This window comes from Hirundo rustica, chromosome 21 (assembly GCF_015227805.2).
Source record: "Hirundo rustica isolate bHirRus1 chromosome 21, bHirRus1.pri.v3, whole genome shotgun sequence".
Classification (NCBI taxonomy): domain Eukaryota; kingdom Metazoa; phylum Chordata; class Aves; order Passeriformes; family Hirundinidae; genus Hirundo; species Hirundo rustica.
The window spans coordinates 6,292,301-6,316,930 of NC_053470.1; the positions used below are offsets into that span (position 1 = coordinate 6,292,301).

General features: G+C 41.0%; 1 protein-coding gene across 8 annotated transcripts in view; it reads left to right on the plus strand.

The window, feature by feature from the left end:
* AFF2 (ALF transcription elongation factor 2) overlaps nt 1–24,630 on the plus strand; it is a 352,651-nt gene that overhangs the window by 56,571 nt on the left and 271,450 nt on the right. For 2 of the 8 annotated variants that reach the window (XM_040083760.2, XM_040083761.1), the window contains exon 1: nt 1,380–1,738. The exons of 5 other annotated variants lie outside the window; for them this stretch is intronic. In XM_040083760.2, the coding sequence (XP_039939694.1) occupies nt 1,716–1,738 (23 nt within the window). In that variant the 5' untranslated portion in view covers nt 1,380–1,715. Of the gene's footprint in view, nt 1–1,379; nt 1,739–24,630 lie in introns of those variants that run through there. One more of the 8 variants, XM_040083758.2, reaches the window with a different exon arrangement.

A 24,630-nucleotide genomic window follows, 5' to 3' on the forward strand; every position in this document is an offset into this window, starting at 1 on the left:
TGCAGTGTCGTTGACTTTGACAGGAGCGCTCCTCTAAAAAAAACGAGAGGAGGATTTGCCTCTCTGTTGTAAATCCCACTGTTTGGTAAGAAAAGTCCTGAGGATTTTGTTCAATGATATTTTAGTCTTCCCAGAAGGAACAAAACCCTACCTAAAAAAATAAAAAAGCACAGATGTACAGGATTAAGCATTCCAAAATCAATTCTTAATTATTGTTTAATTGATTTCAGATATAAAAAAGAAACAGAAAAGAAGAAAAATTTTAAATATATTCTTTACACAGGGCTTAGTAGCCTTTTTTTTTATCAATGTAGATGTTAGAACAATACCAAAATTCTGTCATGAACAAAGCCTCTGTATGCCAACATGGCTTTTGTTCAGTTTTATCGTTGAGGAGCAGGAGTTTTATTCTATTAGTTTTTTCCGATTCATGTCACAAGTATTTTCTGTCTCATGCATCATTTTTAAGTGCTGTTTACACACATTTTCATCCACTAGCATGGGAAAATAATTGCCACTCTTTAGAACTCCTGTTAAATTCTGAAGCAATAAGTTTAATTGCTTATTATGTATTTCTAAGTAGTTGGTTTCCTCTAAGAATTGGCTAAAGATTTTCCTTGCGCAGATCTTGACTCAAAGATTGTCCTTTAGCTAGAAAATATTGATTAGCTTTTGTTTGGCCCCTGTGGAGAGCACCTTATCTCTAAGACTGGGTTTTGTTACTATGAGGGTTGACAGAATTCAGATTTCACCAGGTGAAGTCTGCCATGGTCAGTAAAATGTTAAAGAATCACTGTAATAAAATACAGTATTAATCTTGTGATTTTTTTTTTAAAATTTGTTTAATCAAAAAAGAGATTTTGGGGACTTCAAGCTGACTGAAGTAATTCATGCTAATTGTCTCATCTGCTTAGTATGTCACTCGTCTTCTATGAATATCAATGCCTACATTCATTTAATCTAAAATAATTAATACCCAAACAGTTAATAATGAGAGACTGAATCAGAATTGAAAAGAACTTTAAAAGGCTTTGAAATATATTAACAGCTTTTAAGGCTGAATGTAAATATTGCCTTACATCTCAAATTATGCCATCAGGAAAAAAATTACACGAACAACTTACACGAGCTGACACACACGTGAACGTTATTATTTTATTAGCGAGAGTACTGTGGGAGGTCAGGGATCAGATTTCTGATGGCTGGTGCAGGCTGAGTGCGAGGGTGCTGTCCGCAGCTGAGCAGCCAGGGCTGTTTCAGCGGGGAGCGTGGCTGCCTCGCTGATGTCAGCAGGGAGATAGGTGCCTTTGAAGAGTGATTCAGCAGCTCTCAGTGCTGACTAATCACTCGATTTAGCCACTAGCAAATGCAGGATACACGATGATGTCTGAGCTCTCCTGCCTTTTAGGGCTGGCATACGGCTCTGACTCAGGGTTGTATCTGCCCACTAATGATCCGGTGCCTCCAGCCCTCCTCTGATGTGAGGTATCTGAGCCCATCTTGTCTCCTTGAAGGCAGCAAAACCCTCAAGAAGCCCTGCTGCCATAATAGCACTTTGTGGCTTTACTGTAATAACCTGGAGGCAGAGAAAGCATGACTTTGGGACTCTCGGCACCCTGAGAGGACAGAGGCTGCTGCTCTCGCCAGCAAGGGGGGATCCTGGAGGAAGCGGCCTCTATGCACCTGCCTGAAGATGAGCTACAACACAACCAAAAATGCAGCAGTCACAGCGCCAGAAGTAAGTCTGATCGTGTAGCTTTGTGGCCTGGGATTCACCTGGGGAGGGTGGTTGGGTCTTTGGTCGGAAGTGTTTGTGTTTTCTGGCTGGTAGGAATGGGAAAAAATAAAATAACCAGGATTCCTACTTCTCGTCTTGGCTGACGTCTGTGAGCTGCCGTTGTGCCGTGGGAGTGAACACTTTGCCTTTGAGGGGCGGCAGAACCTGGGTGACCGTGGCTTCCACACCATGGTGGGATGCTCTGAGTCCCAAGCACTCCTTGCTTCCCATTGCCGTTGGCTGCTTTTGGTTTTAGCGGATCTTTCCTGCCGCTCAGGAAAGCGTGTTAAAAATGTGAAGCGGATTCAGTAGATGTGGGGGCACGAGCTGAGGACCCATCTCTGGCTCCCAAAACCTGCTGTGCTCACCTGTCCTCTCAGGCACACTTGTGACCTGGTGTTTTGGAGGGTTAACCAGGTGTGGCCGGTGATGGAATGTCACCTGGCACACAATTTAACCACCTTGTGTCTTGCTGCTGATGTCTTCAGTCAACAGGGGACAGTACGCCCTTGGTCTCTTCTTTCTGAATGTGTTAGGACCTTGGCCTAGGATGTTCTTTCTCAGCAGCTTTCTGGTGGTCTCTGTACTTCAGAGAATCACCCTGCCAAGCAAATTGGTGGGCTCTGTGTCTGTGCTGTGGGTGTTAAATTTAATTTCCCCTAACTACAGGTGTGTCTACAGGCTGTAACGGAGCTGGCAGCGTTTGGCCATTGCAGTTCAATAGCAACAGCCTGATGTGCCGCTGTTGCCTGGCACAGAGGACGTGCTCATGTTGGTAGCTGTTACAGTGATATGTTTCACATGTGCTTGTCTGAGCCAGAGGTAGTTTGGATTTCCAAAGGTGAGAGTTGGAAAGCTTGAAAAGGCAAAGGGAATAATGAACCTTGGGTATTCATGTAAGCGTCATTAAAATATCCCAGCCTGGACAGTGTCAACTGTAGGTGTGTTTGTTCATTGACTTGACATCTGACACGTGCATGACAAATGCTGTCCTGCCTTCCAGTGTTACCCCAGCCGTGCATTTGTTCTGTCTGCCTTGTGCTGCTGCTGGCTCTAGGATGTCGTGTTGTGAATCAGATCAGCTGAATGGTCCTGCTTATTCTCTTTTGTGGGGGTGGGAACGGGAGGGAGGGAAATTGCTTTGCAGCCAGATTAATTTCCTGGTCTATCTCCCTGTGCAGTTGCATGAATGCCACTGCCAACACGAGGAGGGGAGCAAAACTGCCGCTAAATTAAAATGTTTCTGGACTGCCATCTTTAGATATAAAAGAATAAGTGTGATTATTTTGTTAATATTGCTTTGCTCTAGGTTTTGACACGCTATGGTCGAAGACCATATGCCTGTAATCATTATTCACTCTTGAAATGTAGAATAGTTATCAGGCATATTTCATAGCTTCTCTGAGTATGTATATGTGTACTGCAGGCCCCTTTGTTTACTGGATGAAATACATTTATTGGTGGAAAAATATGACTTGACTGTGCAGCACATCAACCTTTAGCATGAATGATTGCTTGGTTGTGTTGGTATCTTTTAAGCACAGATGCTTCTGAAGATGTTTTATCTAATTTTCACTGTTGCAACTCTGCAAAGGGTGGAGGAACACAACAACTCAGAGGCCAGTGCTGGCCCAGTGGCCATGGCTTCTCATCTGGTCATTGGCTTTTACTGTGTGTTTTTTCAGTTTCGATAATCAACGTTACCCAGCTCTGCACTGAAGAGTCTAAGAGTTCTCCAAAGTGATGTACATGAATTTATCATACCAATTCCATGTTAAAGTCACAACTATAGAAATCTGGCTGTAGAATTCTGCTTGGTCTTTGATCAGTGACCTGCATATGAAAAGTAAAGAATAAGTAATTCTAGTATATATATTTTACTTTGGTAAACATAATCACAGTAGCTCGCTCACTGAAGCAGACAATTGCTTCAAATACAGCTTTTGTTGAAGTAAAGTGAATATATTCTGGATAAATTTATATCCATTATAAATTACTAGCTTCAGACAGATATTGTGAAATACTTAAATTCCTTCTGTTCCCATATTTTCTTAGTTTATTAAGGCATTATAACTTCAGTGGATGTGGGAGGCATTAGGAGAGAAATCTGAAATGCATATGAATAAACAGGTTTCCAGACAGGGTGTGTTTTTATTTCTTTCCCTGTAATGTGTATTTCAAAGTATTAATTCACAAAGTACTTAATAACTTTGTGAATGCAATTAGTGTTTTATATGCAAGATTCCACTTTTTTTCTTCTTTTAAGCCTTTTACACAAAATTCGCTCAGTTTACTTGTGTCTCTTCATAAATACCAATAATGCTTTAATTTATGGGTGTTTGCAGTTGGGCTTTGTTTAAATGAGTTCCATCCAAAAGGAATCAGAGCCCTGTGTTCTTGCAGAAATGAATAAACCGCATGAGGCGAATTTCCATACGAGCCATTTCAAACCTGGAGTTTTCAGGGTATAATTTAGATATTGCATTGGTGGTTTATGACCATATAAAGTGGAGGTGTGTTGGTAGGAGGCTGGATAGATGTACTTGTAAATGGCTAGAAGCAAGGAGGCTGAGTATGGTCTCCAGCAGTGCATTTTTCAGCTCACAGTTTCACATCTCTCTCCTAAGGCATTAGATGTTACTAATTCTCCAAGAGCCAAAGATTTGTTTTACAGAAGATCCTGATTTGATTAAGATATCGCTTCAAGACCTAGTGTTACTTTAGCGAATCATGCCACGACTGGAAACGCACATGATTGGAAATAAACTGCATGTTATCTTGAGGAGCAGAGAAAGAGCCTCATGGTTTGGAATGATCCTGCAGAAGCAGTGTTTAGTGTAATGACAGTACACTTAGATTAATTATAGCGCTGCTTGCAGGCGCCACTATGTGCTTGGTGTGGTGTCAGCACTTTTGGCGTTAACCCTGTGTTGCAAAAACTTGTAATTCGGCTCTAAAAAAATGAAGAGATCCTCTGGTTTGAATACACAGTGTTGTATGTGCTGAATCATCTTCTAGGTGGGGCCTGAATTTTACTTTTGTGTCCTTCACTCTCCAAAGTATGTAGCTATAGAAATAATCATTTGTGTTTAACATTGTGTGTGTTTTCTGCCCTGCCTGCTTCTGATGGAGAATTTAATTTTAGTAAATGTTGTGATCACTTCAGATGATCTGAAATAAAGCACTGAGATATTTAACCTTGAAAGCTGGAAGGTGCAAGTGTTAAGCCACCATTTCACTACTCAGTAGATGAGTTAAATTTGGCTTAATGTGTGTTTATATGATTAGCTGCAATAGCTCTGAAGGATTGTTAAAGTCTGAAATAAGCCTTGAGCATGGCTTAAAAGGCTGTTTACACACAAAAAAAATTAGAAATACTCTACAGAAGCTATTACAATTAGTTATGTAAACACTGCAGAGTGGTTTTTAAAATAAACACTGAAATATACTATAGGCAAAGAAGTGACAGTGAAATTAAGTAACTTTTTGACTAAGTCATCAGAATGCTCTTTATCCTCATTTGCTGTTGAGAAGACAGTAATAAATGCTGAGCAAATAAACTTGCTTGTACCTGGAACATGTTGTCCTGCAAATGCAGGAATCTTGACCCTTTTTTTTTTTTTTTTTTTTTTTTTTAGCAGTTCTTAGCCTCTTATCCTCTCTTGTTTCTAATTTCCACTCCTAGATTGTATTTTACTTTTTTCTGAGTAGCGCTGGCAAGTGGCTCTTATCAAGAACAAATGATGCTGTAAATCAGGACCAAAATCAATGCTGCTGTGGGGTTGTAATAGCGAGATGTGGTTGTGTGGGCCTGAGTGTTTTACCTGCCTCTGAAGCCAAGAGTGAGGCTCTGGGTAGTGTTCCAACCCTTGGCTTCTAATTTACTGGCAACTACATATATCCAGCTGTTCTGTCTCAGTCTTAGATGGGAGATATCAATATTAAACTCCTGTTTTAATATGCCTTTTCTCGTAATGCAAACAGTAAAACGCAAGCGGACATTCATATCCGAGCAGAATTGCATGGGAATACAGAAAGCACTTAATCCCTCCACCCTTAATACTACTAGAGTAGGATTTAGGAGTGGCAGGGCTGGCTGAGATGCCTGGCAGCACATATTGGCTCCCTTCTCCTTTGGGTGCAAAGGGCAGCGGGATTTCCAACAGCAGGATGGCTCTGTCACTTGGAGGAAGGTTTATTTGCCCAAAGCAACAGGGTCTTTAACGTCATGGCTGGCCATTTTCGGCCGTAGTTACTGCTCTTCTCCGTGATAGGTGGTGGTATAAACAAGGAATGATTTGTGCCGCTGGAATAAGGCCATGTGTGTTATGCCAAATATAAAATGAGAGGGCTGATACGAGTGCCTCTTGGACATGTCTTTCATTACCCTTTACGCTTCTCTTTCCTAATAGAATTTGGAGGAACCAAACACATGCTGTATGCAGGGTTTTATTAGAGTGCTTTGCCTCGGGCCCTTAACTCCTTTAGCTGGTCATTACCTGACCAGTAAAGACCTCTAAACGGGTCATTAATGCTTAAGTAATAAACTGTTTCACAAGACTGTCTAGTACAGAGCCTCTTCTATCATTTTTACAGTTGCTGTTTTATAGATAAATCAATGACCAACAACTGGATATTCTTGTTTTGCTACATAATCGTGTAATAGCAGGCACAGCAAACAGGCAGAGGGTTCTGTTGGCCGTGTCACGAGAGCTGGAGGTGGCCCGGAGTTGTATGCAGGATAAACCAGGAGTAAAGTAAAAAATGAAGGCATGTTCCGCTGCTCCCAAAACAAAATGTGTCACTGCATCTGTTTCTAAAGTTTTTTGGGTTTTTTATGTTGATTTTTTTTTCTACTTTTAGAAGTTGCATCGTTTCAACAGGGTGGGTTTTCTTCCCCCACTGCCGTACTAGGGACATCGCTCTAGTCTAATGGTGACAAAGAGTTTTTGCGCTTTCAGAGATTTCTGAACTAACAATTAGTTAATAAGTCTTGCACTCTTCTAAATCGTATATGTCTGTTCACTTTGAGTTTAGCATATATTAAATGCTTTCTAGGTATGACAGCAATAATTAGCTGTGGCACACGTTTCTTCTGGTTCTTGGCATGAAATTTTCATCCTCCCCCCATCTTTGACCAAAATATCCCTTAAAATAACTTTGTGTGCATGAAGCTGTTTCTCCCTGGAGAGAAAGGAGGAGAAAGTGCCTAGTAGGTACCATACAATTTTTTGGCAGATTACCAGGCATTCAATATTTCCATCCTTATTAATATCAGTGTATCATTGATGGACTGCTGAGTGATGGAATAAGCCAGTCATAGACATCTTTTCTCCTGTTAACGTTTGAGGAGCACCAGTCTGTGCTGGAACTGTTGGGTTTTTTGTTTGATTTTTGGCTTTGTTTTTACTCTCTCTCTCTCTCTCTCTCTCTTTTTTTTTTTTTTTTTTTTTTTGTATAAATATTACAAAGTGGAATGAATGCTGAAAATGGCTTTTCGTAGACACAGAATCTTTTTCTATGGTGAAATGGAACAAAACCTCTGCAAATTTATGACTTCTAGTGTGATTAATGCCTATGGACCAAATACTTTGTAATTGTTTTTCCAAGAAATTGAAAATATGTTAGTGATGGGACAAGTTCTCTCTGGCAATGTGAAACAATTAATATTGAACAGCTGTTTCTATGATAGAGTTTTACAAAAAGTACAACACTGGCATGGTTTTTTTATTCATTACTTCTGTGTTGAATTAGTTTTGCATGTGTAGCTGCCATGTTGAATCTAACAAGAAAAAAGAGATTAAAAAACATGAGACGAGTTATTTACCGAAAGAAACAATAAAATAAATGCTTTTTTTCCCCCCTTTTCTTGAGAAAAAATATCTTTTTGAGTAACGGCCTTACCAAGACCCACCAAGGGCTTTGAGGTGACTTCAGCCCTGCTAGACCCTCAAAGCTGGTGCTGAAAGTCATAACATTATATATAATGGTACAAGAATTGTGTGCTGACTTAGAATTTAAGCAGGGAGGAATCTGACACAGCACTTTGTTCAGTTTACAACTGTCATAATGTTCTTAGCACCTGCAGCAGGATTTTAATTTGTTTAAAGGAAAAAAAAAAAAAAGGCTAACACAGGATTATAAAACTTCATAATAATACTTCAAAATAATACTTCAGAGATTGCAGCTCCATGACTGTCCCATTCGTATCTTTGCTGATAATCTGACGGTGCTGGTGTGGTGGCAACAGCAGCAAAGCCAGCATTTGTACTGAATTCTTCCTTCAGACCTGGGGGACAGAAGCTGTCCTGTGTCACTTTACTGTGTCAGTACCACATCAGCAATCAATTTGGTCCCATCTGCAATCACCTGATATAATCAACCTCTATTCTGTTTAGCTCAACTCGCTACCTGCAGTAAGTGATTTGTATGTGCATGAATATTAAACTCCCCAAGTAAACGTGTGAGTAAATATGAATTGACAATAAAAGGAAGTTATGTGTGTGTGCTGAAATTGAGTGTTCATTGTTGTTTTTATAAAACAACGTTAAATTGCATCGTCGTGGTGTGAATAATGATTATTGCTTCCTTTATTTTGTGATAGGAGAGAACAGTAGATCTCAAATAACATCTTTGTATTACTCCTTTCACTTCTGGCTACTGTTGTCTGTTGTAAAAGACTTTCTTCTCTAATTTCTTGAAGTCAGACCTGTGTTAGAGCAATTTTTCATGGCTCAACAGCCCTTATTTTTTTTTTGATATGACTGACTGCAAGTTTATTTGCGTAATGATTACAACAAGGCAGATAGAATATTTACAAGGCGTAGCAATTCCTGTGCAAATGCAGTCTCCAGAGAAGGGCACAATAACAAAGCAAGCAAACATCCCAGTTCTCTAAATAAGTTTCAGGCATTGAGGTGGTGACTCAGAACATGGATGAGAACCCTGGAGTTTTAGAATAATTTATTGGGATGCTGAGGAGATGGATTTCATTTAAATACAGTAACTGCTGAAATATTTCTAAGTTAAAAAGTCAACTAGTGGTTAAGTAAATATCCTCTTGACCCCTTTTAACTCTTGTGATGTACCGTTGTTTTAAACTATTTACTCTGAAATGCTTGAGTCATAAAATGACCCAGGAGAGATGGATTGACCACAGATAGTTAATGCATAGGATCGAGTTGCTTAAAATTTAAACCCCATGCCCATTTTTTATCTAATCTATTGTTCTTTAATTGGATGAATTGGGTTAGAAATGGAGGGCTGTAGAGTCTAAAATAATAATAATAATAAAAACTTAGAAAAAAAATTGGTTTCACACAGTCTGCAGAAAGCATTAGGGGAAAAATTTAGAGAAGAACAGAGGTTCCTTCTTGTTTCTATAGAAACCAATAGTGATCAGGAGGGGAGAGGATTTCTTTCAAGTGTACATTTTAGTGAGGCTGGCTCAGCAGCACGGCGCTCGGGAGGGCCGGCGTGAAAACCCCAGAAGCTCTCCTGGGTTGGGATGCGGTGTCCCTGTGCCTGTGGCAGCATCTGGAACGGGGATCTCCCATCTCTGGGAGCCCTGGCTGGCACCCAGTGGGTGCAGGGAGCTCTTGCAGTGCCACATCCCCGGGGAGCAGAGCCTGGCAGGAGGCTCCGAACGCACACGGATCCCATCCCTTCAAGGGCCAGAGCGCAGAAGAAGGGGAGAGAATGAAAAAGTGTGTTGCTCTGTGTCAGAATTAGCTATGCTAATTGCCTTGGAGTAATAACCTCCTTGGGTTTTCATCGTGACAGAATCGTGGCCGCTGAAATAGCGTGTGCTCAAAGCACTGCAGCCAGGACTCGGTGACTCGGCATTTGAATCGTGATGCTCTCCCTGCTGTGCTGCATAATACATAATGCCCTCCACAACAAAATTATATTCTTAATTATGTTCTGTTTTCCTGATGTTACCTAAGTGTTGCCATAGAGAACAGATCAGGGAAGCATTTGAAAACCAAATTTTAAAGCAAATCTAGGTCTTAATCAATAGTGTACCTTTAAAATAATTGCAGGATTCCTCTAAATGAAGTTCAGGTCAAATGCAATGTCAAAAATAAGGCAGTTTCAATTTGCTGTAACCTGACAGATCCAAGGAGTGACTGAGGAATATCTAGTAACTGGCAAAGACACCTCTGTTTGACATTTACTTTAGCATGTAAACAATGGAGCACTGTATGTTGGCATCTGAATGTATTAGCTGGTGGTGATCCAAATCCTGGTATGAATTTAGATGGTTTTCCTCTCTGTTTATAAATACATAGTCTTGATAACAAGGGAACATTTACTGCAATCTTGCTCCGCAGTTGTCAGAGCAGAATGAATCATTTTGAAACATAAACCCCCTCAGATCTCAAAAATATCAAGAAAAAACATAAAACATAAGGGAAAAGGATTATAAAATACAAATAAAAAAGGTTCTTAACATATTTAGAGGCCTATGGGCTGTAAACACTGTAGATTATCATTAATGAAACTCTCTGCCAAGTACACAAACCACAGTTCGGTAGCAGCTGTTAAGCAAGCATTGTTCAAAGCTGGATAATCCCTTGAACATTATATTTTGTGGCTCTGTACCTCTTCCTATTAGTAATCAGATAATTGCCTTGCATTTTCTGTTACACGCTTTTCTTTTAAAATTCAGTTTCATTCCTCTTTATGTCAGAAGGCTTTATCTTGCAGTCGTCACTTAGGCAAAAAAAAAACCCCGCAGAGGTCAACAGGCAGAGCTGTGATCTTTATTTTTGGGAAGTCTGGTCTAATACAGTTTCAGCCCTGTGGTGTTCCTTTGGCTTCACGGTGGTAAAACACAGATGAATCCTGCTCCACAAATAAGATGCTTGAATTCTTTTGTAACTCAGTTGCCTTTTTTTTTTTCCTGTAAAATGGGTTCTTCTAAGTAATTTGAGAGTTAATTAAAAATGCTTTCTACCACTGTTTTTTTTATTTTAAAATACGTTTGCTTTTTGGTGTTGGGAGCAGGAGGTAAGAGGCCTACTGATCCATTTGTCCAAAAGTTCTGGCCTCATATGAAGGCTTCCCAGGACATCATATGTAACTATGTTGCGAAAAGAAATCTGGAAATGATGGCAACTATTTTTTTCCAGCATTAAAATATTCTTAAGGCATTATACCACAGAAAGAGTGAGCTATAGCCCCGGTAATTGTGAGTTCCCTTGAGCTCCACTGGCTATTAGGGTTGAACCGATAGAGTAGCTTATCTTGCACTTCTGGAATTTCTCACAACCCTACAACAAAGCACTATTGATTTTTCTCAGCTGGCAGGAGGGGAGGAGGGATTGAAGAAGGTCATATGTAAATGTGCTAGGTCTGATGAGCAGCTGGACCAGCTGTTACTGAGTCTAGAACCTCACCAATGCTAAGTAAATCCATTTTACAACCCCCCAATTAGGCATTTGCTGATTCCTTTCAGCTCACATATGGTGTCCCTGCTCTGGACTGTTGAGCCTCACATTATTTGCTGACGTGGGCCATTCAGTTTAAAGCCAACACATCTCTTTGATGGGCGCTGGCTTCACGAGCTGTTGGCATCAACTTTCTTTGTCCAAGATGGAGCTCCAATCCCTAAAATCAAAGCAGATGGAGATGTAATTCAGAGAGCAGAAACTATGATTCATCCTTAAACCTGCAGGGTTGCGGGGACTGTTTCTGTCTGGTACTTAAAATTATTTTACATCACATGGCATAAGCAGAGGTTTGAGAGATGGTGTCATACCCCCCCATGGGCAAAGCATAATGGATATTTTCTAGCTAACATATCTCTGTGGATGTGTAAGAAGAAGAAATTGACTTTATTTTTTCCCCCCCTACATTGCAACATTTTGTTTTCAAGAGAATCCAATGCTTTCTGTTCATTGCAGAAGCAATATTATTAAATGCCAGTCGGCAGGAAAAAATTAGAAAAAGGATGGCCTGAAAGACTAAAAGAAATGCATTTTCCTCCCATTTCCCAAAAAATAAATTACCTATGAGGCAGGAGCTGTCTTTAGGCAAGGTTTCGGGAGGCAGATTAGATAGCAAAATTATTTCCTTGTTCTGGTGAGAGGCAGTTTTCATTGAAGACAGGAATTTAAGAGTATTTCTAAGGGAAAAGGTCTTGCAGCAAAACTGCAAATTGGGCAGCACTGAGGTAACTCATTGATCCTCCCAGCAAAGTAATACCAATTAAAAAGGCATCTGTGAAGAACAAAGTACAGATTCAATCATCTCAGTTGCTGTGAAAGGAAGATATGTATGAAACAATATTATTATTCTCAAGTGCAACTAAAAGGTAGAGAAAGTGTTTCTTGGTTGCTTTGTTGTTAAAAGCCCTACTCTGTGCAGAGTATCTGCTGACCAGTTTCTGATAGCATTCAGTTCTAGGATATTCTAGGAAAAAATGGCTCAGCAAAGATTCTGACATTTGGATGAATTTAGTGACATTAGGACGTTAACATTGTGCGTTTCCAAAGCACTTTGACCCCTGTGAGAAGGTTTTCTCAGTAGCAGTTTCTGTACCCTGTTTGGATTCAGCCATCTGGGGCTTCCTGGAGTGATCCTTGGCTTCAGCTGAAAGATTTTCTTGCCCTTAACCATCTCTAAAATTGCATAGAATTCTTTCAGCGCGTTGGCAGTTGTGTGTTGGTTTGGCATTGCATTTCTGAATGCATCACAATCTGCCAAACTGTCTCAGGAGCACTGCTACCCAGGAAGGCCAGGCAGTGTGTGGTCAAATGCACATTCCTAGAGCGTTTAGTGTGCCAGTGGGATGTAGGAGCCTGCAGATAACTCTTGGGTGCAGAACATCAGCTCCAGTGCCAATACCACTGGATTGGTAATCTTCTGTTGGCTCGAGCTAATGGCCAACTGCAAAGCTTGTCCCATGGCCTGATGCTTTCATTTTAACTTACAAGAGCACATTTGTCATAAGTGGTCTCTGAAGTTCAGGTAGATAGAAAATGTTGAGGAATTTTAATATTTGGGTGTTGGTTGTGAATTTGAAAATGAGCCGCTTTGCTTCTATAGTTAGGAATTATTGATACTTTGTCTTCCATACGAGTGCAAAGGGAAGAAGAAGGGTGGTAAATGGGGAAGTAAGATACTGGGACAAGAGTCAGATTCCTTAACTATTTCTGTTGTAGAAGAGAGTGGGCTAAGGGATCGAACAGTGGCTCTCCCCACTCCTCCTTCTCTTTACCTGACCGTATTTTGGGATAAAACCCCGTTTGTCAGAAGTCTAAAACACAGCTGACCTGGTTGCCAGGCAAACAGAGTCTGAGACTTTTCTTAGATGTTAAAAGAAAACAAACCCCAACTGTTCACAAGTTCCCCTCAAGTGGAGTCCAGGAATGCCTTCAGCATTTGACTCCAGATGATGGAAGGCTCACAGCCTTGACTAGAACCCAGTCATTGTGATTTGGGCAGTAGGCTTCGGGTGAAATGAAAGGATTGAAATTATCATCATCTTATTTGAAGGGGAATCCCCATCATTCTTGTCACTGCCCGAACATGGGGGCTTAGAGCATGGAGTTTTTATGAAAGGGTTGTTGAAGTAAGATAGGCTGAATTCCATGCTGAGAGAGAATCTGCAAAAGCAAGTAGCTAGCATTGAATAGAGTAGAACTTTGGAAGTAAAGATAGAGAAGATCCACAGTAAAGTTAACACGCTGTTATAGGAAGATGCAATTATTAAAAACCAGAACAACAGAACTATGGAAAAAATAAATCTGGAAGGAAATGGGGGAAAGCACTGCTTTTCTACTAATTTGCCCCCTTCGTTCTGTGTTTAATTTAGTAAAGCAGTCATAAACATTGCTAAACAGTCAAAAAATTAAATGTTGCTCTATAATTTATGGTGGTTACAGGATACATGAGAGTGCACTTTAATTAGCAAATTGCATGTTTATTTTATTTGCTTAGCATATAATTTAGATTGGATAAATGTGCTTTGACTGGCTATGGCACCTAGGTATCCTCATTTGGTATAATTTTTAATCACATTGTTTTGGAATTTTATTGCAGCATTATACAGTTGATATAACAGTGCACAATTAAGTATGCTCAGTTCACACCTTGCTCTTGAGGAAATTACTTTTTATCTGTATTTCGATGGAGCACTTTATATGGCAAGTGAGAACTTGGGAGTAATAAAGAAAGCTCACTGTGGGCGCTAGAGCTGCAATCTGAATAGTAAATAATAATAGTAATGATGGTGCCCTGTTAGTGAAATGTGTTTGGGAGGAAGATTAAAAAAACAAACCCCTGAAAACAGGCAAGTGGAAATGATGGTTGCATGCAGTAGTGTATTGGCTGTATCATCACAATGTCTTGATGCCAGAGCTGAACTGGGGGAGGGTGAGGATTGTGCTCAGTGCTGTTCCCAGCCCCGGGGGCAGAGATCTCCATCCAGCAAACGTGAACAGATGTGGAGAAGGGGCTGAGCTGAGTCTAGAGGATGTGGGAGATCTCAGACAAACCTGCCACCTCAGTCTTGGCTCCTGCACCTCTGCTGTGGCCCACGTCAGGGTGCTGAGCAGCAATGGGAGGTGCTGTAAAGATGAACTGTAAAGAGACGGGACATGGGGAGAGGTGGGCTCAGGCACGGTGGGTGTTCCTGCGGTTCTGAGACTTGAAAATATTCCTGCGCTTTTTGTTTTGTTTACTGTTGTGTATTTGATCATGTTCAGGGAGTGTCAGTCAGGAATGTGTTCATGGTATTGTGATTTTGATAGGCTTTGAATGTGGAGCTCTGTTTTCCCTGTTGTTCACTTTTTTTATGTGGTGACAGGGCTGTATCCTTGCTTTGGGGAAATTCAGATTCACCTTACCAGTTAAATCCCCACTTTAGGTAAAAGAGCAGCAACACGTGCAGCAGATGTGCTGTAGATGATACTGGAGAATGTAATAGAGCTGAACTTGAAGATCCTGGAAAGAAAACATAAATGCATTTTCTTTGGCAGAAAAATATTCCCTAAGCATGTAGTCATGAAAAAAAGACTATAATTTTTGCAGCTGAAATACAGGAGGAATAGAGAGTGTTTAATTGAGATCTAGAATATATCTCGGCCTTTTCTATAGTGTCTTGACTTAAAAAATTCTGCAGAGAATCCCTCATTTTCTCTCACATCCTATGGCCTTTTTCCATAAGGGCTGCCTGAGTATTACATACGTGTCAATGTGAGACCCTGGGCGACTCCCGGCGCGATCGATGCTGGGCCAGATTACCCTTTCAGCCACACAGGTACAAATCTGGGATAACTCCAGTGCTCTGCTCCCAGCAGAGGAGGATCTGGCCCACTTTCCTCTGCTCTCTGCCTTTGGGTGGTTGGCCCCGAAGTGCGCCGGTGCTGCCGTGGCGTGGTTGGCGCCGCTGGCTCCGCGGTGACAGGGCGGCGGTACGCACCGCTCCGGCACTGACATTCCTTACTTTGTTACAGCGTGTTTTGATAGCGTTATCTGCAAAGAATGTTCTCTGCGCTGATTATGGTTATTAAAATATACAGAGATCAACAGATATGGCAAACAGCTGCTTAGTCACAGCTGATGGGAGAAATTTGATTTAATGTGAGTCTCACCATTTGAAACGATATCCTCTAGAAAAACACGGGCGATTAATCCCTCCTGCGTGCAAGCTAGTTGACTTTGTTTAAAATAGGATTATATCAGGGTGATAAACAGGGACTAGAATTAAAGCACCTTTTTGAAGATTGCTGAAACAGAGAAGAAAAAAAAGCAGAGAGGAGAGTTTTTTCTGGTTTGAAGGGTTTTTTTTTTTTCATTTTTCTTTCTGTGCTGATGCACTGGAGTGTTTGGATAATATTTATGGGACCTATCATGCAGATGTCATAGTGCTGTAAGAAAATATCTGTGGTATTTAGAGCCAGTGATGCAGTCCTTTTAAATATCTGTATTGCTCTATAAAGGCAGGCAGTGCTTCCCAGCATTCCTTATGGAACACAGGGAGAATGGCATGGACCTCTTGAATAATTAATATGGTTTTCAGAGCAGTAGTCATGGAAACCCAGGCAGTGTCACATATATGGATTTTAGGAATTAGGCACGTTTTGAATTGCACATTTAGCCAAAAAAGAGCATGCTGTAAATCTAAAGATCAGAAGCATTTTCTCAGTGAGTCTCTTGTTTACACTGACAAATACATATATCTAATGTATTTTTTGATTTAAATAATACCTGGTTTCCTAAAAATTTATATGTTAGCTATCTAAAGGGCTGTTGAAGGCATTAACTGCTATAACTCATCTTTTAGATGGCTTACTCTTTTTTTCCTTTTTTTTTGGTTTTTTTTCATCCTAGACCCCTGAAGTTATTAGGATGTAGGTTTTAAACTGTATGGCCAATTGCTGTTCACTTAAAGGACCTCAGCTTTACCACTGAAGTTGCTAGGCCCTTTCTATTAGTTCAGTTGTGTGGCTTTTTTATCTGTCTCAAAAAATGTCTCTTCAGGATCAATATCGTCATTACCTTGGGGGTGTGTGTGTGTGGAAGAAGTCAACCAGGCAGCAGTGAAAAGCTATCATCCAGTCCTCAGTAATATTGTACGTGTAAAGAATAAAAAATACGTGGAAGTTATTTATAGACCATAAACCCTCTGGTTTCATAAACCATTTTATACTATTATTTGCCCAAGTCTACAGAGTCTCTCCTGAGTTCACAGCGCACTCAAAAGCCTGTTTTTTATTTCTGGCTGTTTGAATTGGGAAATTAATTAGAAATACACTTAGCAATTTATGGACATGAAAAGGCCATTTGGCCCAGTAAGCCTGCTTTCTTTTACCTTTTTTTCATCCTCATTTTGTTTTGTCGCTCTCTTTCAATCTACTCTCTACTAATAAAAATATCAATCTGTTTCATAAACTCATTGAGAGTTGGTGGCAATAATATTACTTGGCAGCATAATATGGCATATTCATTACTCTCTAAGCAAAATGATTTTTCTTTACATTTTGTGATCCAGATTCCTCAATTAGATGCACACTTGCAGCTTTCATTGAAATCAATGAGACTTTTATAGCTGTCACTGATAGCAGATACTGGCTCTTTATTTCCAAATGTGAAATGATGGCCACAGTTTTGGCTTTATTTTATTTTAACTGGTAATGAACAGGTTCTCCCCATCTCCCGCATCTCTGTGCTATATGGAAATTTTTCCTAATCTGAAATGAAATATTTCCGTTCAGTCGTTTCAAAGTTATCTCTTTCCTAAGCAAGAATAAATTCAATCACTTTGGCCTGTCTTGACATGAGATCTTTAAGTACCCAAGGTTAGTCAAGGTTTCTGAAGTTGCATGCCCTCTACAGTAAAATTAACTTATCTGTGTGATGCTTAAAATTGTGGACAGAATTCCAGTTGTGAAGTAGTTATTAGAGAAATCACCTTGCTTCCTATGATTTGTATTGCAGCCCTTGGTTGGTGCATCTCTGTGTCCTTGTTGCTGTTTCTTTTACTGCAGCTATACACAGAAGAAATGGCTTCAGAGATTTTTCTACACTAACCTCTAAATACCTTCCCAGTTGCTCTGAGCACTCTTTGCCTCCTTTTCATGTGTATTGTTTATTTTCAATTTGTTTCTTTTCAAATTGTTCTTTTTCATGTGTGTTGCCTCTTTCCTGGCTCGTTAAGCCACAGCCCTCCCAGCTAAGTTTTCCATCCTGTAGACCTTTAAAAAGATGTATGTTAGTAATGGAAATTGTCAAAAAATCAAGAGGACCAACTCAGAAGGGTCTGTGAATATCAGCTATTGGAAACCTCTCGTAATTCCCTCAGGACCATCGAGACTCAACCCCAGAAATTCCCTGCGGTTGATAATCTCAGCTGTAGTGTTTGTTGTGGAGAGTCACAGGGAGTTAATTAAAATGCTGAGGCTTTTAGCTAGATCAGAGAAGTGAAGGGTGGACAAGAATATGGTCCAGGACTGCAGCTGCATGCAGGACAAGTTACTGATGACTGAAACTGACATTCCCATAATACTCTCAGCTGGAGTTACATGGGAATTATAACCAGCTGAGGAGCTTGTCTTCAGAGCATAATCAGCTCTCATTTTTTGCTTTCAGGTAGGTGTCCAGTTACTTTGGTGCTAAATACCATCCCTCTTCCACTGTGAACTGAGACATTCATGGAACCAATACTGTCCTAAACTCTTTGCCTCTCAAGGCTGTTTTGCTTCCCCAATCCTAGAAAAAGTCTAAGATATTACAGCTTTTGCAAAAATCCAGTTGTCCCCTGGTTTTAATGCAGGAAGTTATTTAGCAATTTAGTTTTCTCCTCACAAACTATACATATTTTTTTATGTATGGAGAAACACACAAACGCTTGATATTATTTCTCAAGAAATTGATGCTGCTGTCATATCTGCAAGTAATCTGCAGCACCATCATTGCTGCGACCTTTCAGACCGCTGAATGTAAATCAGCTCCTTCCCCTCTGGTGGGCTCTGTGGCACACTGGAATTGCTCACAGACTGTGTTCCAGTAGTGCCTATCAAGTGAGATGACAATGCAGGAAGCTTTTCCTCGTTCTGGCCGCACTGGCGCATTCCCAGTGCTCCACCAACTGCGGTGTTGTACAGTGCAGCCTGTGCTTTGTCCAGGAAAGCGTTTGTGTGTGCACCTCTGGTAGCTGTCACATGCTTGCTCAGAGCCATTCTGTTCTCCCTGACTCCTACCCCCTGCTGATGGAAATCCCTATTCTTGGTCTGAAGCCATCAGATCTCTGAAAATATTACTGGCTTCGCGGATTTGGGGATTTTAGATTGATGTTTACGGTGACATCATAGCAGGTAATGGAAGATGCTTCACATAGAGGATTATGCAAAATGTTCATCCTGTGTTTGCGCAGACGTTTTGAAGTCCAAGCGGATGTTTTAACAGTTGGAAATTCCAAGTGGGATGCAATGCCAGGCTCATGGGAAGAAGGCAGTATGAAACAAGGCAAGTGCAGAGTAGCAGGGCAGTACTGGAAATTCTCCTTGTGCCTTTAAAATCACCAACTCCTGGTGTGATCGTGTGCAAATATGTCTGTGCCTTAGGTTCTCCCCTGCAGAAAGCAAAGTGACCGTGATCACAAGTTTTGCTCATTGCTAAAGAAAGGCTGTGGTTATAGAGAGGGAGTAAGAGGATCAGTAAAGATGATTTCCATGGAAATCAGTAGGTTGATGAATGAAGAGCACTGTTTTTGGTTCATCCACTGTTGCTTTGCGCTGTAACAGCAGCAGTCTTATCACATCTTGCCTTTGCAGACCTTTCAGCGTCGTAATTCGTCAGTTTTCAGCAAAAGATCAAACAATGGGGTAAATATTTATGTAAGCCAATCTAGTTTTGACCTCTAGGGCTTTGATGCTCAGAGCACTCAAATGGGACAGGAGGGCTGGAGCTGTAATTTTTATAATGGCATTCACCACCTTGGGCTTTCTCCAGGATCCCTCTCTCCTCTCAGACATGCACTGGAGAAAATCAGGTAGGACATTGACAGTCCATCCCTTTTCCTCTTTCTCTGAAATTCTACCTTTAAGTGGCTGTGCCTGCAGGAATATCGAAACTTAACACATTTATTTCTGGCTTAACAGAAGAAAAAATGTGTTTGTTTGGGTATCTTGGTGTTCCTGGTATGTTTTCATCTTCTGCCCAGAATAGTGTAAAAGGGGCTGGTATGAAGCTAGATTAAAGAGACTCAAAGCACAGCTGATCTGGCTTTTAGTACATTGTCAGTAGAAGAAGCTGTCTGAAAGCTGCGGAGGGCTTTAGATCTTGGTTCCATCAGCTCACAGAGGAGATCAGGTGAGCACTGCACCTCATAGAGCAAAGGAAACTGAAACCATGGTTCTTTGCCACAAATCTGCATGGCACGAGGCCAGTTAAGAGCCGAAATAGGTTGGTATTAACGGCAGGGAAGTCTGGAAATGCTCTAATCATACCTCTCCCAGCAGGGCTCTTAGTGCAATGACAGGATGATCGTCTTGTCAGACTTTGAGAACTTTCTTCTTTAAACACACAGAAAATGGGGGGCGCTGAAAAGGGGAGGAGGGAGAGGGGAAGGGCAGAAAAAGCTTTAACTCGGCTGATGTGGCTTCTTTAATTTGCTGTCAGTGATGCCACCGATGTTAATTCTGGCAGGGTTAATTATGAGAAATTAAAAAGCCGCTCAGAACAGACTGTACCCTTCGTACTCCAATAAAGAGGCAGCTCTGGCGTGAGAAAATTTCTTCATTAATATATATCCCCAAAGGGCTACTGCGTACAGCTTTTGGAATATGAATCATCAACTCCCAGGGACCCTGCAGGAAGCAGGGGAGATAGGATTCAGAGGAGATTGACTGTGTTACTTTTACTGCTTCAGGAGAACGACGCTCAGGCTGGCAGGAAATCACCGCGCCGGTGACATTTGGGAAGAAAAATTTATTAATTTGCATGTTGGCATGTTTCAGGTTTTGAAATATGGTTTTAAATATGTTCTGTACGGCCCCTGCTGTATCAATGTTCGGTGTGTCAGTCTGTAATACATGCAGCTGTTAACACAGAGCTTAGCATAAGCATTGTAATTGTTTACCATTTAGTATTTTGCAGGAATGGCTTTAGGGCATGCATTTATTTCTCAGGAAAATTTCTCTGGCTTCTCACAAACTAGGCAGTATATGCCCTTAACCTAATACATTATACTAAATGGCAATGTGGTTGTACCACATACGTTGTTGAAAGTAAGCTGCGAAGAATACGACATACAAATCGTGCAGCTCTAAAATACAACCAAAAAAAAGAGTGTATCCCAAAACAATAATCTATAATTTATATTATATTTATAACTTGGCAAAGCCACATTATCAAGCAAATGTAACTGCAAATGGAGCTGGATAATAGTGGAATGCCTCAGTGGTGTTAACTTCCAGCAGAAATAAAGCCCTATTGTTAAAAAAAACTGTGTGCTTAAACCATTTGCAGTGTAACTCTGAAGCTGACAGGGTGTTCCAAAGTGCTGGTGCAATTTTGAAGTCTCTTCCCAGGAAAGGTATTACAATCTGTTAGTCATTACTATACAGAAAGCAGCTAGACAAAGTTAGTTTACAGGGGTCTAAAAAGAGGCCAGAGAATTAATTTTCAGAAGAAAAACGTGTGTTTTTTGCCTCCTCTAATATCAGTGAAGCATTGATATGTAACATGTAACCTTATATTGTAAATGGTCATTCAGAGGACTGAAAAATGCAGATTGGAGATGGACCACTAAGAAATAAAGAAACATTACTTAGGGCAATTGGGAGTGCTTGGAAACAACCTCATAGGAGTTATTTCAGCAGATTGCCTTTCCAGGCAGGCTACATTAAATATTCCTGTGGCAATTAGCATTGTAACTTTGGGCAGGAACAGTCTGGAACAGAACGTTAGAAGGTAACTTCTGCACATCTGCAGTTCCAGAGTGCTGGGACCTCTTTTTTGACAACTTAACCCTGCCTGTCAATATTTTATTTTTCTAGATGCTTAGTTATTGTGGAGCAAGAGGTACAGGTAGACAATGTGGCACATGCAAGGCACAACGTGATGTGATACCATTGTGGCTGAGGAACAAAGTCAGAAAACCTGATGGCCAATTTCTTTGCTCTGGCTCTGGAATCCCACTTTGTACCTGTGTAACTAAACATTTGCTATCAAAACTAGGGGAAAGATTAGGTATGTGCTATAAAAATGGCATTTCCTTTGCCACTGAAAAATGACTTTAACATTTCCAGGAATAAAGACCTCCTTTGTTTTCTCCGATTCTAATCCCTGTCTCCAATTTCACCTTAGAAGTGCGTGTCCCTCCCAAACCCTGAATCCCTGCTGTCACCAGCTGTGCATTTCTTGGCAGAAACCCACTTATCAATGTTAAGGATGAACTTTGAGGCTCATTGAATCATTCCCTGTAATCCTCACGTAACAAACATAACATTTCAGCAAGATTTCTAATTACCTTTTGACTGCTTTTTTCATAATGCCCTGTTGCTGTTGGAATGGCTCTCATGACATACACAGAAATAACATTAGACTGTAAATCTATTGACTGGAGCAGTGGAAGGAAGAAAAAAATGTAGAAGGGGAGAAGGTCGTTCTTATAATTAGTGTAATATATCAACATGCTGGGAAACTGAAATGGGAGAAGTTGTTAGAAATGGAAATTTGACTGAAAGCGAAAGTTCATCTGTGAATCTCCTCTTCCCCATTTCCCTACTGTTACCTTACCCTCCAAAGCAACCTTTCTGACAGCTCCAGGCTATGCTGTTCTCACAGGCTCGATCTGCAACCCAATCCATGGGCAGGGTGAGCTGCTTGTACCCTCCTGAGGAACGACTGCTTTAAAATATTCACACGGGAGACACGGGCAGCGTTCTCAAATGACTCCAAACCGCTGCTTCCCAAGCCCTGAGGGGCACAAAGCGGCCAGCCCTGCACCAGGACTGGGTTGTGTGCAGCTTGTGTCCTCGCTGCTTTCCCATCCAGGTCTGCATCAATCCATTGGAGAGCTCTGTTTGTGCCCAGTCCTTGCTCACTGGGAACCAAAGGGACACCCAGAGGATCCCAGCATTAACGGGAGTCTGAGATCCGTGGTGGATCACAGGCATGGTGTGCGTCATGTTGTGATTTAGAATCCCAAACAAGTTACAAAGCCATTGAATTTTTAGTTGGCCACGAAGAGGAGAATAGCCCCCATCTTATTCTTAGGGAGGAATGTAGTGGAGAATTTTTGAGAGAATCAAAAGAGATTCAAATTTGCGGAGTAGAATGCAAACAGAATAATTTAGTGCCTTGTATTTGGTTGGCTCCAGAGCAAATCTGGCAAAAAACTAAAAAGGAATGTGTTTAAAGATTTGCTTAGAAATTAAGAGTGGGAAGGAAAGTGCCCTAAATCAAAAAATAACCAAAGAAAAAGCACGAAGTTAAATCACGTATCACGTTCATATCTTACTTTGTTTGCCTTCAGCAATGCAACCTTACCTGTCAATCAACCCAAGACCAAAGTTTGGGGATCAGTAGCGCTGTAAAATTCCTTTTTAAAATGATGATTTAAGGGAAATATGAGGGTGATCAAAACCTAGTCAGAAGAGCTCATCCTTGTGTACACACAGTATCAATTGGGAATCAATACATGGGCTACTGGGACTGGCAGTGGCTGTCCTAAAACCCTTTCAAAAATCTGTTAATTTCTAACAGTCTGTCCCAGCCATCAGGATATTATCTAGGCAAAGATCATGAAAACTGCCCTGTTTTCCAACTGAATTTTTCATCTAAAATGCAGCTCACTCGCAACTTGTTACTGTCTAAAGAGAATGCTAACGCTGCCACATTTCCTCATTAGCTTTGCATAAGACAGACTCCTGTGTCACAGCTGATGGAGCCTTTATGAGCCTTTTAGCCAAATGACTGATGTTTCCCTCGTTATGTCAGATCTGAGGGCACTGCTGGCATCTTTCTTTATTCGCTGTCTAACACCATCAATCGAGCAGCTGCCATGCACCCATGATCAGGCTGATTATTAAAATGTGCTCAGGAGGCTGCTGACACCAATTTTCTTTCATCTGAAGAGGCCAATATACACGGGCTCAAGCCGACAGTTATGTACATGTAATATTTAGTGTAGGAACCAGCAGGTAAAGACTGAGGCTGATTCCACAGAGTCTGGATCCAGTCCATTGAGATTACCATGAAGACCTTACAGAAACAATGGCAATGTTTGCTTTGTTTGTTTGTTTGTTTGTTTTTTTTTTTTTTTTTTTTTTTTTTTTTTTTTTACTCTTTTGTAAATAGGAATTAGTTCTTTTTGTTGGGGAGCACTTTCTCTGAAACACAGCCCCTTCCTCTTACACCCCTGGTGATGAGGGGTCACAGCCATTGAAGAGCTTGTTAAACTTGAGTCCTGCTAGAACCAGGCTCTTGTGGGATTGCTTACCCCTAAGGTTTATCACACTAGTTTTGCTCTGCTGTCTCTTCCTTCACTGATCTGTCAGCCTTTTTCAAAGCTCTTGCCTTCTTTCTGGTGATAATAGTGCAAAAAGCCTTGTGCAAACAGTGTAGTTCAGAGCCACGGACTGACCCAACATGTCAGGGATTCATCAGGAGCTCGAGCTCACCTGGAGTTTCCCCCTACCAGCAGCAAACACAGCTTGGCTGCATATTTAGTTGTGTGTCTCTTAATCACTTCTGCCTTTGGAGTCTCTAATCTTGGATATTCTCAATATGCAAAGAGTAAGTTCAAATATTTGTTTCTAGTGCACTTGTCATTTTGATATTTAAGGATGACTTGTGATGGCTTGATTGACTGTGGTTATTTTTTTTAACGGCAAGGCCATATGCTTTTTAAAGAAATATTTGAAGTTTAATGGTTATCAGATGTAGTTATGTCTTAGTACAGCAGTGTGGTTGTGTGTGATTACAAGGTGTAGCCAAATGGGTGTCATATTGAGATTCTCTACACAGGCTCTTGTAGATATTAGGAGTAGAGCATAGCACAAGAGAGGAATCGGGGAAAAACCTCTGCAGATGTTGAACAAAGCAGGCAGCAGAGCAAGGAGGGCTATCGTTGCCTCTCACCAAGTTCTTCTTGGGAAAAGGGGGGCAGAAGTTTTGTGCTCAGCTCTGGTGGATCCCCTCCTGTTGCCCTTGTCCTGTCTGTGTGCCCAGACCTCCCTTCCTCTGACCTGCCTTGTCAATGCGCCAGTGTGCTTCAGAAATGGCCTCTGCCTCTGTGAGACTGCAGGTTCCCTCCAGATGCTGCAGCTGTACACCCAGTCCATAAACTGGCTGGAGAGGAATCCTAGGAGCTGTGTTGCTCCCTCAGTTTGGGTAAT